This window comes from Diorhabda carinulata, chromosome 4 (genome assembly GCF_026250575.1).
Source record: "Diorhabda carinulata isolate Delta chromosome 4, icDioCari1.1, whole genome shotgun sequence".
In the NCBI taxonomy this organism is placed as follows: domain Eukaryota; kingdom Metazoa; phylum Arthropoda; class Insecta; order Coleoptera; family Chrysomelidae; genus Diorhabda; species Diorhabda carinulata.
This window is the reverse complement of record NC_079463.1, coordinates 31,923,303-31,943,739: the sequence shown is the minus strand read 5'-3', so window position 1 is coordinate 31,943,739 and position 20,437 is coordinate 31,923,303. Positions and strand designations below refer to the sequence as shown.

At 31.2% G+C, this 20,437-nt stretch overlaps 3 protein-coding genes across 5 annotated transcripts; 1 reads left to right on the top strand and 2 right to left on the bottom strand.

Moving 5' to 3' along the window:
* Positions 1-40: 40 nt before the first annotated feature.
* LOC130892838 (retinol dehydrogenase 14-like) lies at positions 41-3,659 on the bottom strand. Of its 2 annotated transcripts, none has more exons than XM_057798502.1 (4): positions 3,459-3,659; positions 2,137-2,460; positions 1,702-2,027; positions 41-362 (listed from the first exon to the last, which is right to left on the bottom strand). In XM_057798502.1, the coding sequence occupies exons 1-4, from the start codon at positions 3,604-3,606 to the stop codon at positions 168-170; spliced, it is 993 nt and encodes a 330-aa protein (XP_057654485.1). In that variant the 5' UTR covers positions 3,607-3,659; the 3' UTR covers positions 41-167. The 2 variants fall into 2 exon arrangements, with proteins under 2 accessions (XP_057654485.1, XP_057654486.1); XM_057798503.1 differs by lacking the exon at positions 3,459-3,659 and adding an exon at positions 2,563-2,679.
* A 1,334-nt stretch (positions 3,660-4,993) lies between these two features.
* LOC130892836 (retinol dehydrogenase 13-like) lies at positions 4,994-10,426 on the top strand. Its single transcript, XM_057798498.1, has 4 exons — positions 4,994-5,447; positions 7,171-7,494; positions 7,968-8,302; positions 9,824-10,426. Exons 1-4 carry the CDS (start codon positions 5,303-5,305, stop codon positions 10,013-10,015), a joined length of 996 nt encoding a protein of 331 aa, XP_057654481.1. The 5' UTR covers positions 4,994-5,302; the 3' UTR covers positions 10,016-10,426.
* A 1,989-nt stretch (positions 10,427-12,415) lies between these two features.
* On the bottom strand, positions 12,416-19,439 carry LOC130892837 (retinol dehydrogenase 13-like). 2 transcript variants are annotated; one of them, XM_057798501.1, is made up of 4 exons: positions 19,155-19,439; positions 17,681-17,986; positions 12,724-13,055; positions 12,416-12,662 (listed from the first exon to the last, which is right to left on the bottom strand). In XM_057798501.1, exons 1-4 carry the CDS (start codon positions 19,294-19,296, stop codon positions 12,468-12,470), a joined length of 975 nt encoding a protein of 324 aa, XP_057654484.1. In that variant the 5' UTR covers positions 19,297-19,439; the 3' UTR covers positions 12,416-12,467. The 2 variants fall into 2 exon arrangements, with proteins under 2 accessions (XP_057654484.1, XP_057654483.1); XM_057798500.1 differs by having other exon boundaries at positions 17,681-18,004; positions 19,155-19,438.
* Positions 19,440-20,437: the final 998 nt, after the last annotated feature.

Here is a 20,437-nt window from a genome sequence, read left to right as displayed (position 1 = left end):
TATTATACGAGGTAGAGTGACATGAAATAATAAAATAAAGTAATAAAAAAAATTTCTTTATTATTTTTAATGTTAGTAAAATTAATATCATCTTAAAATACTTGTAATGTATGAGTTACATAAAAAAATGTTATAGTTATTACTCGTATTAAATTTTTTTTATCCCTCTACGGTAATTTTTCTTCTGTTGTAAGTCCAACTACTTTTTCGGAATGATACCATAGAGCCTTACAAAGTTTTTGATTGTAAGCTGCCAAAGGTTTGAACCTTGGCGTTGCTTCTCCGAAAAATTTTCCAGTTATACCTTCTACTTCGTTAGAACACGCCAAATAAAGAGCGGTTTGAGCGCCTTCTTCAGGTGTCTAGAAACCATAATTACTTTTATCTTTAAAAAATGGATCTTTAAAATAAAAAAACAAAAGAACAATTAAAATTATCAGCTGAATTTGACGTTTAAATTTTTTTAAATAACAATCATTCTTAGCGCCAGCTACAATCGGTACCAAAAATCGCATGCAGTAATGCCAACCTTATACATGAAATTTACACAGAGTTAATATTAAAAATAGAGAGAGCTGCATGTATGTGGAATTGTATAATAAGAAAAAAGATAAAAAGTTCCGGTTTACCATTCTTTGTTTCTTTTTATTTGCCATTAAAATCATAACTTTTTATTCTTGTTCTTTTACGCAATGGCATCCATATCTCGCTCCCTCTATCATTAATATTAACTCTATGGAAATATATTAGCCAAACTTGTCTTTTGTAAAACTAGCTGTAGATATAAATCTGTAGATTGATTGTACGTGTTAGTTAGTAATACGAATAGAATTAAGATGGGCGCCAATTATAAGTACGCCACTGATAATATACCGTGTTGCCATTTTTGAACGAGATTGTGACAAATTTTTTTTTGTTTATTATTTGTTTAAATAAAAACAAATATATCTAAAAATAGATAAGTGAAGGGTGGAACAGAAACTTTTATTTCATATTTAAAAAAAAGGAAACGATTTAGAATGATAAATAAAATTGAGGAATATACCACAGACGTAAAAATATTTAGTGTCTATTAAAACCAGTTATATTAAGGACAAACAAAAAGGAAAATATGGCAGTAACAATCGATAAAAAATTATAAACGGGTTATCCTTAGTGGCAGGAAGTTTATTTACAGATACCAGAGACAAATGAAGGTGGTATTGATTCTATTTTTAAAAAACTACCATAAAGAAATCAACGAACTTTAAAAAGTTGTTTAAAAAAAATTTACAAAAACATTCTGATACTGAAGTTGATTATATTCAAGGAGAGGTAAAAAGCTTGGGATTTAAAGTTAAACAAGATGGCGGCGCCACGTATATACGAGGAGAAGTCAAAAGTAAGAAAGATAACCGAAATAGGTTATATTTAGCGAAATATGAAATGCTTCAGATTTAAAGTTAAGCAAGATGGCGGCATCACGACATATGAGGAGAAGTCAATAATAAAAAAAAAACGAAATAGGTTATATTTAACGAGAGTTGAAATGCTTTGGATTCGAAGTTAAACAAGATGGCTGCGTCACGTATATACGAGGAGAGGTAAATAGTAAGAAAGTAATCAAAAATAGATTATGTTTAACGAGAGGTAACAAGTGATACAAGATGGCGGTGTTATGTGAATACGAGGAGAAGTCAATAATAATAAATAAAAACTTACTTTTCCTACTAACATTGCGTCAAATTTCAAAAATATCCCGACTATGTGCTCTATAACACCCATACGTTCTCCCCTAAACTGATCAATCATTCTGGTTTTTACTACTCCCGGATGATAAGAATTTGAGGTTATGTTATATTTCCGTAATTTTTCAGCGAAAATATCGGCAGCTGGAATTAAACAGAACTTGGAGGTGTGGTAATCCAATTGAGACGTCCCTAAATCGACTTCGTGTTCATTTTTGCTATGTATATTTATATTATTGAAAAAACTGAATCCCGAGCTGGTGAAAATCAATCTAGCCGCTGAAGATTTCTTCATTAGATCTAGAAAAATATAATAAATCGTATGAAATAATCACATTAACATATAAAAATGTCACTTTTTATTCGTATACATACCAATGAATCACCCTGTATATAGTAAAAAACTTACCTACGAGTAAATGCGTCAATAGAAATGGACTGTAATAATTCACTTGCATAGGTATATTCAAACCATCCTCAGACAAACAACCAAAAGCTTTACCAATTCCAGCGTTGTGAATCAAAATATCGATTTTATCTTCTTTGGTTTTAAGTTTTTCTGCGAAATCTCTGACAGATTTAAATGAAGCCAAATCTATGTGCTCAAAGTGAATATTAACATTTTTAGTTTCTTTTATCATTCGCTTTTTTATTTCTTGGTCAATTATTTTATCAGCAATTATTACTTTACATCCCCTCGAGGCTAGATTAACGACTATGTGATACCCTATTCCTAAAACAAAAAAATTTAATAACAATCCACAAATTGGCAACGCTGCGTCAATTCGTGTACAACTAGCTAGAAAATGGAACTCGATCAAGTTTTCGTTCAAACCTATATACTGTTGTGATTCAATATTTAAATGCAAAAAAATCCTAGAATAATACGTAAATATCAAAAATACACGTGTTTGAATAGACTAATCGGTTTAATTTGGGCGTAAATACGTAGTCTCGATGAGAATGTCGAGTCGACTGTTTATGTTCGTTGATCGCACGTGATCGGCGCCTGAACATTCGCGCGGTTTTTATGAGTTCGGTATCAACAAAAAAACAGCATTCATAGAGCTGGATGAGGTAATCAACATAGAAGAGATCTGAATATTTGAGTATGACAGAGAATAAAAAAGGAAAAATAAAGTTCAACAAAAGTGTAGGTACTTTAGTTACGATTTAAGACAATGTTAATAGTTTTTTTTATATATTCAAGGGCAAAAAGGCATTCCAAAGATGCCGTATTTACTTTACAATCGCGATATTAGTTCTTAGATGAAGTTGCACCTCAAATAACTAACCGTAGATATTTACCAAAGGTGGGAACTACTGTTAAATCTTTGTGGTAATAAATGTCATACGTATACATAGATTTTAATAGTTTTTTGAAAATATCTCGGTTTCTATTACAATTACGACGAAATTTTAATCCCCACATTTTTTTATTGAAGCTTTTTGTCATATTTCTTCTAATTTTTGAGATATTTTGAAACAAAAGTGGTTTTTGAGACAACTAATCATTTTCTAGCCCCCAAATGGAAATTTTTAAAGCTAAAATTTTTTACTAAGTATAATTAGTGAAAATATTTTCAAAATAGTAGCCTCAAAACACGTTTAATTGCTTCTTTGAACGATGAAAAATAATTTTAAATGTAGATAAAGAGAAACATTGTATAAAATTCTTTTCGTAGATATACCAAGGGATTAATAAATACAAAAAAATAAATATTTATTTACCTAAACTACCCCCTGTAACTAGAGCGGTTTTTCCGTTTAAATAAACATTGCTTCTACACCAAACACAGTGCCACTTTGCATAAATTCTAACACAAATACAAATTAGAAAAATCAAAAACACTGTAACGTAAAACAAAGCCGAAATCATCTTGAATGCGCTGATTCAAATCCTGTTTAATGCTGTCTTAAAAATGATTGTGCTCACGTTTAACGACATGGCAATGGGTTGGTAGTTGGTACAGTTGTTATAGTATGGTAAAAATGTTCAAAAATTTCAGTAAGTTCGGAAAAAGTTAAAAAAATGAGGTTAGATTGATTATTAAAAGAATTTCATCTCGATAGGAACTTAGATCAATTCAAATCGTTATAAACTTATCTTAGAAAGTACCCCATGGATTTTTTACATTAAAATGAGATATAAATATAAAATAAAATATAAAAAGGGCTCTGGTTTAGACGCGACATCAAACGCTACAGGGGGGCAATTTGAGAATGGACTCAACACGAGTTCAATACAGTGTTAGATTTTGATGCCCAATTGGAAGAGGTTAGGTTAGGTTAGGCTCCGCGTTGACCCCCGGATGCTTTAAAATCTCGCTATACAACGCAAATGAATCAAAGAACTTCAATTTATAAAGAAGTTAAACTGAGGTGACTCGTAAATACCCCTTACATAGGGAGGCATAAGAATTTTAGAGGGGCGTGGTTGCGGCATGACACAAAAAAGATTGGTAAACCCTGTCATAGTGCGTGTTCAGACATATAAAGAACGTTAAATAATTTCTAGCTTCAAAAACATCATAGCAAAAGTGTGTTTACTGCAATTTACAGGTTGAACGTTAACAAAGACCCGCCCTGTATACGCGATTGGTATAACTGTGAAACGTGCCCGCCCTGTATACGCGATTGGTAAAACTCTGAAACGTGTAGTTATTTTTAAATGAACAATATTTAACTTTGCGTGTAACTTATACCTTAATAATGAATAATATTAAAAGAAATGATTGTTGATTTCCGTAAATTTTATTTCGAATTTTGTGGAACAATTTCAAGTTTTAAATGTTTAGTATTTAACCTTCAACCGACAACTTGATCTTGATAAACGTTGAATTGTAATGTTTGGATCGTTGAAAGAACAAAAAAAAAACAAAAATAAATATACGTTCATCATTTTTTACTTTTAAAAATCTATGACCTTGAAAAATATAAGACTGTTTCTCAAGTATCTGAAAATAGAAATAAGAAAATTCAAATTTAGCATATGTACATTGTTGCGTAATACTTGAAGATTTGGCTTAGACCATACAGTAACGTAAGTTTAGAAACTAGAAAAACATCTTAAAGTACTAAAAATGATTTTCCACGTATTATATTGGGAAATGTCATTCAAATGAGACGGACGGAGTACTAAGCGAACAATATACTTAATAATTAAATTCATTATAAATTAAATTTTAATTTAATGGGTTTTTTAATTGATTAGTGTATTGTAATCATCAGTAATCATGGAAAATATCTATACGGAATATTAGTATAATGTTTGTACCATATAAACAAACACTGAGTTGAATAAAGCGCGCTAAACATAGTTTTTCATCTTCATCCAAGCACCTCGTACCAATCTAAGATGGTCGAGTTAATATTCCATTTAATCTTTCTATATACTAAACATTTAAAAATACATACAAACTACTTATTTTTTAACTACCCAATGAGAAACGATTCACTATGTATCGGTGCTGGCTTGAACTTTGGTTATATTGTAGATAACCTTAACCATTGAATTTTAATCAAACGAGATGTTTCCACAAAGTAGTTTTCGATAAAATCTGTTCGTTGCAACTATGTCTACTCTGGTAATAATGTTATTAATATTATTAATAGCTGTTCTAGCTTATCTGATAATATTTTTCAAATTCGGTTATGTATATTGTGACAGTAAAGTATGTTTAGTGGGAAAAACGGCCTTGGTGACAGGGGGAAGTTCTGGTAAGAGAAATTTTAGTTTTATCATTATCTATGACTAGTTCTTATGAACGGCGTTTTTGATAATTGTAGTTTTTGGCTTTACAACATACAAATAGCTTGTTGGTTTTAGAGTGGGTGGGTGAATTGAATGAAACATTTAGAACTTATTTATATAACTGTGTAAACGTCTATAATCACAAAAAAACTATAGAGACCAGTCAGTAATGGATTTACAGATTTGCAGCCTCTAGGCTTTTCATTTTTTGCCGGCTCTACTGACCTCTGAAAGTTCATACCTTAGTTCACAATTACATATACTTTTGTTGGCCTTTGAATTCACGAATTTCGTTAATTGAATCGTCGTATGAAATCTCGTTCATTAGGTCTGATTATAGGGCATAAAAGAGCTAAAGCGTTTAGTTTTTCTTGAAATAAAGTCCATCTTGAATAATTATGTACTCTTTTCATATAACTGGAAACTAAGACTTTTTTGTTAACAATGAAATTAATTTTTCAGATTACTGAATGAGTGATTAAGAATTAAATGCATGTATACAGCTTGCAAACTCAACGTTATGGTTGACTGAGAGCTGGCAACATGACGTCAGTTTAATAATACTCATTAAAAATGAAATTTGAACATTGTTCTATTTCAAAAATTCGTCTTTTACATCGTTAATAAATTTATTGATAAATCTGTATTATTAAACGAAATAATTTTGGTCACATTCAACGAAAATTATTATTTAAGAAATTCATTTTCTGTACAAATTAGTATATCAAGTAATGAATACGTAATTACATACAATTTAATTAAGCATTTTATTAAAAAATTAGCACTCGTCTTCGTTATATGAGACGTTGATTGCACTTTCATCCAATACTTAAAAAAACGCTCTAATTGTTGTTTACATGAAACTAAATTAAAATTTGATAACGACCCGAGATTATTTGAATTGACAGCATAGTTGACAGACATTTACTGCGTTACTATGTACATCGGGGTATCTCGGACTGGTCGGTATCGTTCGGCAATGCTCTTTATTTTGATCCCACTGTTTGGTTCGCGTTCGGCTATACAAATTTTGCTAATAATCATTGAAATATCAAAAGTCAAAAGAAATCTAAGAACTCTCTTTTAAGACTTAGAGCAAAGAGATCTCAGTTTGAGTGTTCAAAAATTTATATAGCCTAATGCGAACAGCACTGACATCGAAATAAAGTGGATTGCCGAACGATACCGAACAGTCAGAGTTATCAGATGTACATAGTCGAACGCAGTAATTGTTTATCGTGGGATATTTTTTTCAAAATTAAAAGAAAATTTAGTGGAAAAATGCCTTTAAGTAAAATTAATCATAAATATATTATATGTTTCAAGTGTTAAATAACAACTATGTATTTGTATAAGAAATATATATTTTTACGTGGAAATTTTGGTTATTTTAATCCATTATTCTGCATAAAGTGAGCTTTTTCAATAAAAATACAAAATCAGGAACAAAAGATACATCCGTTTTAAGTAAGTATTTTTAGTTTGAGAAGTATTCAATTGGTTAAGTACCTAAAGGCTGCAAATAAAAGAGTAAAGTGAAGAAAATATTGTAAATAATTAATTATTAAGTCAATTCATTGAATATTTCTTAAACATTCATTTAATCTTTCATAAAAAAAACATAGCTACAGAATATAGATGTAGGATTTTAGATTACATTATTTTATAGTAATTTACAATCTTTTTTAGGTATTGGTTATGAACTAGCATTACAACTAGCCTCAAGAGGTTGTAAAGTGATAATAGCTGATAAAATAGTCAAAGAAGAAATTAAAACATCAATTATCAATGAAACTCATAATCCGAATATCAAATTGGAATATGTAGATTTTGGTTCATTCCAATCTATAAGGAATTTCGCTGAAAAATTGAAAATTACCGAGGATAAATTGGATATATTAATGAACAATGTTGGTATTGGTAAAGCACCGGAACGTCCAAGTGAAGATGGTTTGAATTTGACCATGCAAATTAATCACTACAGCCCTTTCTTATTAACACATTTACTGATAGGTAAAAATATTTATTTTATTCATTATATTCTCATAAATTTTATACATTGGGGGCTACATTTCTAGTATCGAAATATTTTTTAAGTGTGGTGGCATTGTGTATTATGGAATTTTTTGTAGGGATCTAAATATAGAGATTGATACGTTTCCATATTGATTCATAGTTAAAAAAAATTGCAAATACGAGGGTGGTTTGATAGTCTATGGGCACCTTTAAGAGCAGAAAACTAAATAAAAATAATTCCATCAGACAGATCACTTTCAGTATAATGTTTATGTAACTTTTCATTGATTTCTTTATATCGGTGCTCAAATTAATCTATATATCAGATTAATGTGGAATTTTGACAGTTGACATTAGAAAACATGGTGGAAACTAACCATATAATCACCATAGTGCTGTCCACTTCTGAATTGTCAAACCGCCCTCGTATACAATCGTTCAAATACTAGATTCAAAATTATGTTTTTTAGATCTTTTAAAGAATTCTTCTGATGCTAGAATAGTTTTTACAACTTCGTCGGCAAGTTTTTTGCACGTAATGACACCCGATTCCGTCACCAACGATAACATCAAATTATCAAAATATCGAATGAACGATTATTCTTGTGCAAAGTTTTGCACGGTCGTTTCTTCGGACATATTCGCGGAAAAATTGAAGAAATACAACATTTCTTGTAACACTTACCATCCCGGCGTTGCCAAAACGACATTTTTCGAAAACACGTTACGAAACGTGAACACTTACAGCTTCACGGATTGGTGGGCGTATTGGCATATTATGTTTCTCAAAGTTTTCGTCGGAGTGGTGAGTAAAAATTTGTTTATATTATTGGGGATGCCTCAAATCGGTTTTTTATTGTTAATAAACGTCAAAAAAATGTCATATTAGGATAATAAACTTGAAAAAACCTGTCATATCAGGGTAATAAACGTCATGTTATTGAGTGACAGCTGACAGAAATGTAGATGTCAATGAAACTGTCATATTTGGATAGTTTACGTCTTGTTATTGACAACTCACACAAATATAAACTTCAATTAATGAAAAAATGTCATTCGAAAAATCAACTTAATGTTATTGAGTGACATCTAACAGAAACAAATCAACTCTTATATTCAGATAGTCAAAGTCTTTTTATTTAATGACAGTTGACACAAATGTAAATGTCCATTGATCAAAAAATGTTAAATTTGGATAATTAACGTTACGTTACTCAATGACAGCTGATAGAAATGTGAATGACAATCGAACTGTCATTTGCGTAACTAAAGTGTTGTTATTGAGTGACAGTTGAAAGGAAAGTAAATGTCAATTAATAAAAAAATGTCATATTTGGATAATTAACTTCATATTACTAAGTGACAGCTGACACAAATGTAAACGTCAATCCAACATTCATATTCGCATTATTAACGTCATGTTATTCAGTGACAGCTGACAGAAATGTAAACGTCAATCCAACTGTCATATTTAGATAATTAACGTCATGTTATTCAGTGACAGCTGACAGAAATGTAAACGTCAATCCAATTGTCATATTTAGATAATTAACGTCATGTTATTCAGTGACAGCTGACAGAAATGACAACTAAAGCTTTTAGGATACCTCGTGGAACGTTTTTTCAAAATTTCTTTTATATTTTAACGTAGATTGATTTGTTTTTTTTTTTGTAAATAAGTAAATAACAGTAACTATGAAACTATAACTATAAAAATGTCACATTTCGGTGTTAAAAATCAACCTGCAGACTCCCATTTAATGATAAGACGATCTGATTCTATAATCACGTAAAGAAATATACGAGGTACATCCGAAAAGTGAGTTTCCCAACTAGTTTGTGTAAGTTTTAGTTATGGGACAGTGGCAATCAAACACCAAAATGTATCTACTCTTTTTGATTCTTATGAATACTTAGTATTCACCATTTTCAGTTTTCTGTGATAAATAATAAGTATTCGAGAGTATTAAAAAGAGTAAATTTTGGTGTTTGATTGCCACAATTCCACAACCGAAAGGTTTTACAAAAAATCACTTCTAGGGACATATTTATTGGGGAAAAGTACAGTTATGATGCAGCTATCTTTCAATATAACCACCACAAAAATTGAAACGTTTGTGGAAACATCTAATGGGAAAATTACTTTCTGAATGTACCTCGTAGTTAAAAATTTGGATTATAACGATAAAATTTCCTCGCTAGTCTCTTTATTCTTATGTTGGAAATTATTTTCCACGTTTTCGTTCGATTAACTATAAAAAATTATTGTTTACAAACTATTTGTGTTTGAGTTAGGTTAGGTTTTGTGTTCAGCTTCAAATTTCAGACTCCTAGACAAGCTTCACAGGCAGCTATGAAACTGGCGGTTTCGAATGAATTTAAAAATGTTACTGGTTTATTTTATGGGAAGTATCTGCCCAATTTGCGACCCAAATTAGCTGACAACAAAGATTTTTGCCGGAGAATTTGGAGTGTTTCTGAAAAGGTCGTCGGACTCAAAGCAAACGAAAAATTGTAATCATATCATTTTATTTTTATATTATAACATTTTCCAATATAAATTTCCTTGATTCCTTTGCTATAAAGATGGGAAATCTCTACTTTATGAATTAAATTGAGGTTATGTTTGAAATTCTTCGATCAAACGAAATAGAACGTTCGGGTTTTAAGGCTACATTTTGGATCGTAAAAAAAATTTTATTTTTTGAAAATGCAGCGATAGGAAACTGTGGACTTGGCGTGAGTGTATTGAAAGTAATATAACTGTCAAATATATGGATAATTTTGACAGATGACATGAAAAACATGGCGGAAATTAAACATATAATCATCGTATAACCTCTAAAATCACTTGCGTCAAAACATCCACGTTCTTTTTACTTCAATGTTGAATAACTTTGAAAAGCGCATTAAATTTCCTTCAAAATGATGTTTTTTCTTTTATTCGTAACAACCTAAAGTTAAAAAAGTCATTAAAATCCTCCTCCTAGCCCTCAACACAATTATTAGCGAGAGGAATCGACTATACTGGTATTCATCCACACTCTCGATTTATTCAGTTGCTCGTTATGTCTACCGCAAAATTCACGCGATACAAATGACGTTTATACCGGAAACGGATTTAATTTAAGCCTTTTTTATTCTTATATGCCCTTGAAAGTCGCCATTATGGATTTTTTTAGATTCAAACTTCACAATGCAATAAAACAAAACTTATTTATTGCACTCCACAAAAAATGAAAAAAAATCCCACGCGTCATTCATTTTATTTTCCTCCCTCAGGCTCTAAACACGAGTCTTAGCGAGTAGTAGTCATCCACACTCTCGATTCATTCAGTTGCTCGTTACGTCTACCGCAAAATGCACGCGATACAAATGACGTTTATACCGGAAACGGATTTAATTTAAGCCTTTTTTATTCTTATGTGCCCTTGAAAGTCGCCATTATGGATTTTTTTAGATTCAAACTTCACAATGCAATAAAACAAAACTTATTTATTGCACTCCACAAAAAATGAAAAAAAATCCCTCGCGTCATTCATTTTATTTTCCTCCCTCAGGCTCTAAACACGAGTCTTAGCGAGTAGTAGTCATCCACACTCTCGATTCATTCAGTTGCTCGTTACGTCTACCGCAAAATGCACGCGATACAAATGACGTTTATACCGGAAACGGATTTAATTTAAGCCTTTTTTATTCTTATATGCCCTTGAAAGTCGCCATTATTGATTTTTTTAAATTCAAACTTCACAATGGAATAAAACAAAAATTATTTATTGCACTCCACAAAAAGTGAAAAAAAATCCCACGCGTCATTCATTTTATTTTCCTCCCTCAGGCTCTAAACACGAGTCTTAGCGAGTAGTAGTCATCCACACTCTCGATTCATTCAGTTGCTCGTTACGTCTACCGCAAAATGCACGCGATACAAATGACGTTTATACCGGAAACGGATTTAATTTAAGCCTTTTTTATTCTTATGTGCCCTTGAAAGTCGCCATTATGGATTTTTTTAGATTCAAACTTCACAATGCAATAAAACAAAACTTATTTATTGCACTCCACAAAAAATGAAAAAAAATCCCACGCGTCATTCATTTTATTTTCCTCCCTCAGGCTCTAAACACGAGTCTTAGCGAGTAGTAGTCATCCACACTCTCGATTCATTCAGTTGCTCGTTACGTCTACCGCAAAATGCACGCGATACAAATGACGTTTATACCGGAAACGGATTTAATTTAAGCCTTTTTTATTCTTATGTGCCCTTGAAAGTCGCCATTATGGATTTTTTTAGATTCAAACTTCACAATGCAATAAAACAAAACTTATTTATTGCACTCCACAAAAAATGAAAAAAAATCCCTCGCGTCATTCATTTTATTTTCCTCCCTCAGGCTCTAAACACGAGTCTTAGCGAGTAGTAGTCATCCACACTCTCGATTCATTCAGTTGCTCGTTACGTCTACCGCAAAATGCACGCGATACAAATGACGTTTATACCGGAAACGGATTTAATTTAAGCCTTTTTTATTCTTATGTGCCCTTGAAAGTCGCCATTATTGATTTTTTTAAATTCAAACTTCACAATGCAATAAAACAAAACTTATTTATTGCACTCCACAAAAAATGAAAAAAAATCCCACGCGTCATTCATTTTATTTTCCTCCCTCAGGCTCTAAACACGAGTCTTAGCGAGTAGTAGTCATCCACACTCTCGATTCATTCAGTTGCTCGTTACGTCTACCGCAAAATGCACGCGAAACAAATGACGTTTATACCGGAAACGGATCATATGCACTCTAAAAGTCGCCATTTTTCTTTATGCCCCACAAAAAGTGAGAAAAAAAAAATAGGCGAAAGGACATCGTCCGTATTTCCTCGTGGAGGACAGGAACAGGCTTTCGAATGATTCAATATAAACAAACAAAATTTTTTTATTGAAAACTGACATTGACAAGTGAAATACCGAACTAACCTAACTTTTCTTCCGGTTTTAATCGTACCGCCGCTTCGGACGCCTTCCAGATAGCTTCGCATAATTTATCGTCTCGAGCCCCTCTCGGTTTGAGGTCCTTGAAGTATTTTCCTACATATACCCCAGTGACGTGTTCGAATTCATCGCCGATAACAATTTGTACGGCCGTTTGTGAAGGAAGCTTCGGGTTCTAAAACATAAACTACGTCACGGAATTGGTTCAATGGTATTTCCGCGGTAGTTGGACTCACCACCCCGAAGATTGTTTGTAATAAATGCATGGTGCAAAAATAAATAACAGTGTCCAATAAATTGTCGAGATTCTTTCTGGTTTCTTTGAAAATTTCGGTTTTCGCTATACCCGGTTGGTAACAGTTGCTGTTTATATTCCATTTTTTGAGTTTGCTCGCGAAAATTTCCGCCGAAATGATCGAGCAGAATTTCGAATTGGAATAATCCAAGTTACCGAGCGGAGCGTCTGGTATACCACTTCGGCTGACGTTTCTTCGTGTTAATACGTGTACGTGTGCCAGAAAAGAAGAAGTGAACAGAATTTTTCCGTTTTCAGATTTTTTCAAAAGATCTGAAAATGGAAATAATCAAATTCGGTCTGCAAAAAAATGTCTGATTCAATGCCTGACAAATTGACTCTTTTAGGTAATTTTTATTGAAAAAAAGTGACGCCCCCTTCACCCTTTGGTCTATTATACTATTCATTCATTTTAGAAACGAGAGAAAACTTCAATATACGAGGGGAAATCGAAGATAAACAAAATTTTAATCAAATAAAAAATTTTTTATAAAGAAAATTATTTTACGAGAAATAGCTAATTTTCAACAGATGTTTCAAACACCCTCTTCGGCTTTTGGTTATTAAACCACCCCACCGTTCAAAACTCGAGAGAAAAATTCAATATACGAGGGACAATATTAAGATAAACGAATCTTTTATTTAAAAAAAAATATTTGACAAGAAACAGCATAATTTAAACATTACTTAAACATCCTCTTCTTCATTTTGGTCTATTAGATGAACCTTCAATTTTAAATCCAAAAAAAATTCAATATACGAGGGTTAATCAAAGATTAACGAAACTTTTTTATAAAAAAAAATATTTTACGAGAAATAGTTTCCTTTAAACAGATTAATTAAACACTCTCATAACGTTTTGGTTTATTAGACCACCTCTCCGTTCAAAACTCGAGGGAAAAGTTCAGTATACGAGGGTCAATCAAAGATAAACGAAACTTTTTTAAAAAAAATTATTTTACAAGAAACAGTAACATTTATACAGATGATTTGAACAACCTTTTCACCCTTTGGTCCATTATTCGACCCCTTCGTTGAAAAACCCGAAAAAAAAACTTCGATATACGAGGGTCAATCAAAGATAAACGAAACTTTTTTAAAAAAAATTATTTTACAAAAAACAGTAACATTTATACAGATAATTTGAACAACCATTTCACCCTTTGGTCCATTATTCGACCCCTTGGTTGAAAAACCCGAAAAAAAAACTTCGATATACGAGGGTCAATCAAAGATAAACGAAACTTTTTTAAAAAAAATTATTTTACAAAAAACAGTAACATTTATACAGATAATTTGAACAACCATTTCACCCTTTGGTCCATTATTCGACCCCTTGGTTGAAAAACCCGAGAAAAAAACTTCGATATACGAGGGTCAATCAAAGATAAACGAAACTTTTTTAAAAAAAATTATTTTACAAAAAACAGTAACATTTATACAGATAATTTGAACACCCTTTTTACCCTTTGGACCATTATTCGACCCCTTCGTTGAAAAACCCAAGAAAAAAACTTCGATATACGAGGGTTAATCAAAGATTAACGAAATTTTTTTAAAAAAAATTATTTTACAAGAAACAGTAACATTTATACAGATGATTTGAACACCCTTTTCACCCTTTGGTCCATTATTCGACCCCTTCGTTGAAAAACCCGAGAAAAAAACTTCGATATACGAGGGTCAATCAAAGATAAACATAACTTTTTTAAAAAAAATTATTTTACAAAAAACAGTAACATTTATACAGATAATTTGAACACCCTTTTTACCCTTTGGACCATTATTCGACCCCTTCGTTGAAAAACCCAAGAAAAAACTTCGATATACGAGGGTTAATCAAAGATTAACGAAATTTTTTTATAAAAAAAATATTTTACGAGAAATAGTTACCTTTAAACAGATTAATTAAACACCCTTTTTACCCTTTGGTCCATTATTCGACCCCTTCGTTGAAAAACCCGAGAAAAAAACTTCGATATACGAGGGTCAATCAAAGATAAACGAAACTTTTTTAAAAAAAATTATTTTACAAAAAACAGTAACATTTATACAGATAATTTGAACACCCTTTTTACCCTTTGGACCATTATTCGACCCCTTCGTTGAAAAACCCAAGAAAAAACTTCGATATACGAGGGTTAATCAAAGATTAACGAAATTTTTTTATAAAAAAAATATTTTACGAGAAATAATTACCTTTAAACAGATTAATTAAACACCCTTTTTACCCTTTGGTCCATTATTCGACCCCTTCGTTGAAAAACCCGAGAAAAAAACTTCGATATACGAGGGTCAATCAAAGATAAACGAAACTTTTTTAAAAAAAATTATTTTACAAAAAACAGTAACATTTATACAGATAATTTGAACACCCTTTTTACCCTTTGGACCATTATTCGACCCCTTCGTTGAAAAACCCAAGAAAAAACTTCGATATACGAGGGTTAATCAAAGATTAACGAAATTTTTTTATAAAAAAAATATTTTACGAGAAATAATTACCTTTAAACAGATTAATTAAACACCCTTTTTACCCTTTGGTCCATTATTCGACCCCTTCGTTGAAAAACCCAAGAAAAAACTTCGATATACGAGGGTTAATCAAAGATTAACGAAATTTTTTTATAAAAAAAATATTTTACGAGAAATAATTACCTTTAAACAGATTAATTAAACACCCTTTTTACCCTTTGGTCCATTATTCGACCCCTTCGTTGAAAAACCCGAGAAAAAAACTTCGATATACGAGGGTCAATCAAAGATAAACGAAACTTTTTTAAAAAAAATTATTTTACAAAAAACAGTAACATTTATACAGATAATTTGAACACCCTTTTTACCCTTTGGACCATTATTCGACCCCTTCGTTGAAAAACCCAAGAAAAAACTTCGATATACGAGGGTTAATCAAAGATTAACGAAATTTTTTTATAAAAAAAATATTTTACGAGAAATAATTACCTTTAAACAGATTAATTAAACACCCTTTTTACCCTTTGGTCCATTATTCGACCCCTTCGTTGAAAAACCCGAGAAAAAAACTTCGATATACGAGGGTCAATCAAAGATAAACGAAACTTTTTTAAAAAAAATTATTTTACAAAAAACAGTAACATTTATACAGATAATTTGAACACCCTTTTTACCCTTTGGACCATTATTCGACCCCTTCGTTGAAAAACCCAAGAAAAAACTTCGGTATACGAGGGTTAATCAAAGATTAACGAAATTTTTTTATAAAAAAAATATTTTACGAGAAATAATTACCTTTAAACAGATTAATTAAACACCCTTTTTACCCTTTGGTCCATTATTCGACCCCTTCGTTGAAAAACCCGAGAAAAAAACTTCGATATACGAGGGTCAATCAAAGATAAACGAAACTTTTTTAAAAAAAATTATTTTACAAAAAACAGTAACATTTATACAGATAATTTGAACACCCTTTTTACCCTTTGGACCATTATTCGACCCCTTCGTTGAAAAACCCAAGAAAAAAACTTCGATATACGAGGGTCAATCAAAGATAAACGAAACTTTTTTAAAAAAAATTATTTTACAAAAAACAGTAACATTTATACAGATAATTTGAACACCCTTTTTACCCTTTGGACCATTATTCGACCCCTTCGTTGAAAAACCCAAGAAAAAACTTCGATATACGAGGGTTAATCAAAGATTAACGAAATTTTTTTATAAAAAAAATATTTTACGAGAAATAGTTACCTTTAAACAGATTAATTAAACACCCTCATAACCATTGATCTATTAGACCACCTCTTCGTCCAAAACTCGAGAAAAAAATTCAATATACGAGGGACAATCTAAAGATAAACGAATCTTTTATTAAAAAAAAAAATATTTGACAAGAAACCGCATAATTTAAACATTACTTAAACATCCTCTTATTCATTTTGGTCTATTAGATGAATCTTCAATTTTAAATCCAAAAAAACTTCGATATACGAGGGTTAATCAAAGATTAACGAAACTTTTATAAAAAAAAATATTTTACGAGAAATAGTTTCCTTTAAACAGATTAATTAAACACACTCATAACCTTTTGGTCTATTAGACCACCCCTCCATTCAAAACTCGAGGGAAAAGTTCAATATACGAGGGTCAATCAAAGATAAAAGAATTTAAAAAAAAAAATAATTTTACAAAAAACAGTAACATTTATACAGATGATTTGAACACCCTTTTTACTCTTTAGTCTATTATTCGACCCCTTCGTGGAAAAACCCGAGCGAAAACTTCGATATACGAGGGTTAATAAAATAAAAACGAAACGTTTTTGTAAAAAAATGATTTTACAAGGAACAGCAAAATTTGTACAGATGATGTGAACACCTTTTGCACCCTTTGTTTTATTATACGGCCATTTCGTTGAAAACCTCAATATACGAGGGTTAATCCAACATAAACAAACATTTTTTTGAACAAATTCATTTCACAAGTAACACAATGCACATTTATACAGATAATTTGAACACTCCCTCCATCCTTTGGTCTATTATCGACTCCTTCCTTGAAAACCAGAAGGAAAACGTCAATATACGAGGGTTGATCAAATAAAAACAAAATTTATTGTACAAGAAACAGGTAAATTTCTACAGATTATTTGAATACTATCCCAAACCCAAGAGCAACAGCCTTCAAGGACTTTCTTAATTTTCCTCGACGATGTCCCCTAACCCCACTATTTCCCACGTCGGTGTTACAAGTTTTCCACGGTTTTCCTGCCACTTTCCATCATTACTTCTTCATATTTATTCTGAATGGTCTAGTTTTCTATTGTTTTCGAAACGTTTTTCTCGATTTTCCACGCTAATACATCAAGTTTAATTAGGGCACTTATCTATTGAAATTTCATAGACAAACTGATATCTTACCTACAAGTAGATGCGTTAGTAGGAAGGTGCTGTAATGATTGACCTGCATTGTTCTATTGTGTCCATCTTCGGTCGGCGTCCTCAAGGATTTACCAACCCCCGCGTTATTTATCAGTATATCTAATTTGGATTCAGTTGTTTTCAATTTCCCAGCCAAATTTCTCACCGATGCGAACGACGAAAAATCCACGTATTCCATAATTACGTTCGGATTACGAGTTTCTTTTATAATTTTTTTTCGGAGATCTTCCGACACTCCTCTAGCTGCTATAATGACTTTACATCCCCTCGAAGCTAACTGCAATACTATTTCGTAACCTAAACCTAAGAGAATTATAAGAAAAACAAACTAATTTGGCGTTTTCGAAGTCGCAGAATCCATTTATCGACGTACTTCCGGTTTGATTTGTTGGCTAATCAAATAAACGAAAATGCTGTTACTCTACATCATAAAAACATCGCATTTCATAGACAAATAACTTTTTTTTCAAGCTGTATGTCAATTAAAATAACCTAATCTAAATTTAACTAGACCTAGCCTCACTCAACCTAACCTAAACAGAAAATGGTTCCGTTCCTCGGTCTGTTTTACACTACGGTTCCAATTCTAATGTAAATAAAAGTTCATCAAGCCTCCATCTTCTGAAAAGAGACCCCCCAAAACAAAATTTTCCGTTTAAATCATAAATCAATCCAAAAAAAAACGGGAACGAATCTAATTATTGGTGAAAACCGACAGTTGGGATATCGATAAATGGATTTTATGACCTCGAAAACGCTAAACTAACGTGTTTTTATTATGATCCTCAATCGGGAAGTAAAGCTATGTAAAATATTTAGAAATATAGTGACTTGAAGCAAACGAAACACTTTTTTTTTCATTTTTATCGAGAAATCAAAAAATTTTATAAAAAAAATATATTTACTATCTTTGCCAAAAAAATTATGTTCATTTTTATAATAGTCGTGCTTGTTTCATTTACTTCCGGTATCAGAATTTTCTTGAAATTTTCTCAAAACATTCACTAAATTATGTCAATGTCAAGGCAACGTAACGTCCAAACTTAACTAACATCGGCTGTACCCTCGTATATTATACCGAATTGGGTTGCTCATAATTTTTTTGTAGCTTTTAATATAAAATTTTGGTCATCATTTATTTATTTTTTATTTAAAAAAATCATGTATTTATAATCAAGTTACACTGTATACAAAATAATTTTAAACTTGAAGATATCTACTATTTTTTAGTAATCATATTTCTTGATAACTCTCAAATTAACCAATATACCGAACTTTGTCGTTTAATACACCCTGTATATACTAATAATTCCTTATCACAGTGACGAATTTTGACGTTTGGTACAGCCTGTATATACTAATACATCTTCATCAACACGTCATTTGAAAAATTGAAGATTTCAAATTAATTTTGACATTTTCGTATTTATGGTCACAAATAATAAAATATTACCTTTATTACCACCAGTAACTAGAGCAGTCTTGCCATTTAAACAAACATTACTGTCACACGTGATAAATTGCAGTTTCGTTAAGATGCAGTATATACCAATAAACATAAACACGATGGCGGTTAACACAATTTCAACAAACATCGTCACCTAATAGCTCATACAATAATAATATTTTTTTCTTGGTGATTCAGTTTCAAAATCACGTTCCGGCAAACAATTAATCATTATTGCATTTTTCATTAATAGTGTTGTTTAAATTATCCATTCCTTTTATTTCCGATTCACGTAATAAACTTGTTACTCGGCGTCATTATTACTGGAACCTTACAATTTTAAAAAGTGAATCAAGGCTGTTTAAACAAGTAATAAAGAATTCTTGAAGGATGTATCTTCGAAATTAATTGAGATTTATTCTTTTAAAAAGGACCTGGATACGTCAACAATAGAAATACAGTTTTAGGACGAGTCCATTGTTAAATACGAGGGGTATCCATTTTGACGTATTTCTATTTTTTCTTAATGCATTCGTTATAATAAGTATGTCGATAACTTATATATAATATACTTGGTATACGACTAATGTTCGTCTTTTCAAAGTGGCAGTTAAATTTAAAATCTCAAAAATACTTGTTTAGAGGTCAGAAATCGGCTGGAAGAATAGAGATGTGTACGTGAGCGAGATGATGCTGAGAGACGTTTCGTTGTAACTGTTTATTAGACTAATATCTGTTTATAGTCCAGGTAACTGTTTAAAAGGGTGTAAAAGGGCCATAGCAATATCTATATTTGTTTCATAAACTACAAATTAAAATGTCGCAATTAAAAATTAATAAAAAATTACTTAATAATATTTATTTCTTCACTTATATAATAATTTGCAATACCTATGATTCATCAATAACACTGAGTAACACGTAGAATGGGCGATGATAAACTGAAAAATTGATAGAAATTGATTGCAGTTATAAAATAACGATTCTTAAAAAAAATTGGTTAAAATATGAATTATTTCTTTGGGCCTCAGTTTGTATATTTCATTGTTCTATTTCGAAGAGAATTATTGTTATTAAAGAACTAATAGCTGTCAACCATGCCATCTCTAAACGAAATGTCTGCGATATAATTATCAACTTATATCACGGAACTCTTTCCGAAAAAAAAAAATCAAATTTGGAAATTGTCTTTCTCTATAATTAGAATGGAGTTTTAAAATGGCTAGCTTTGAATAAATTATATAAAACACCCAACCGTCGAATTGATAAATTATTTCGAGTAACGTGAT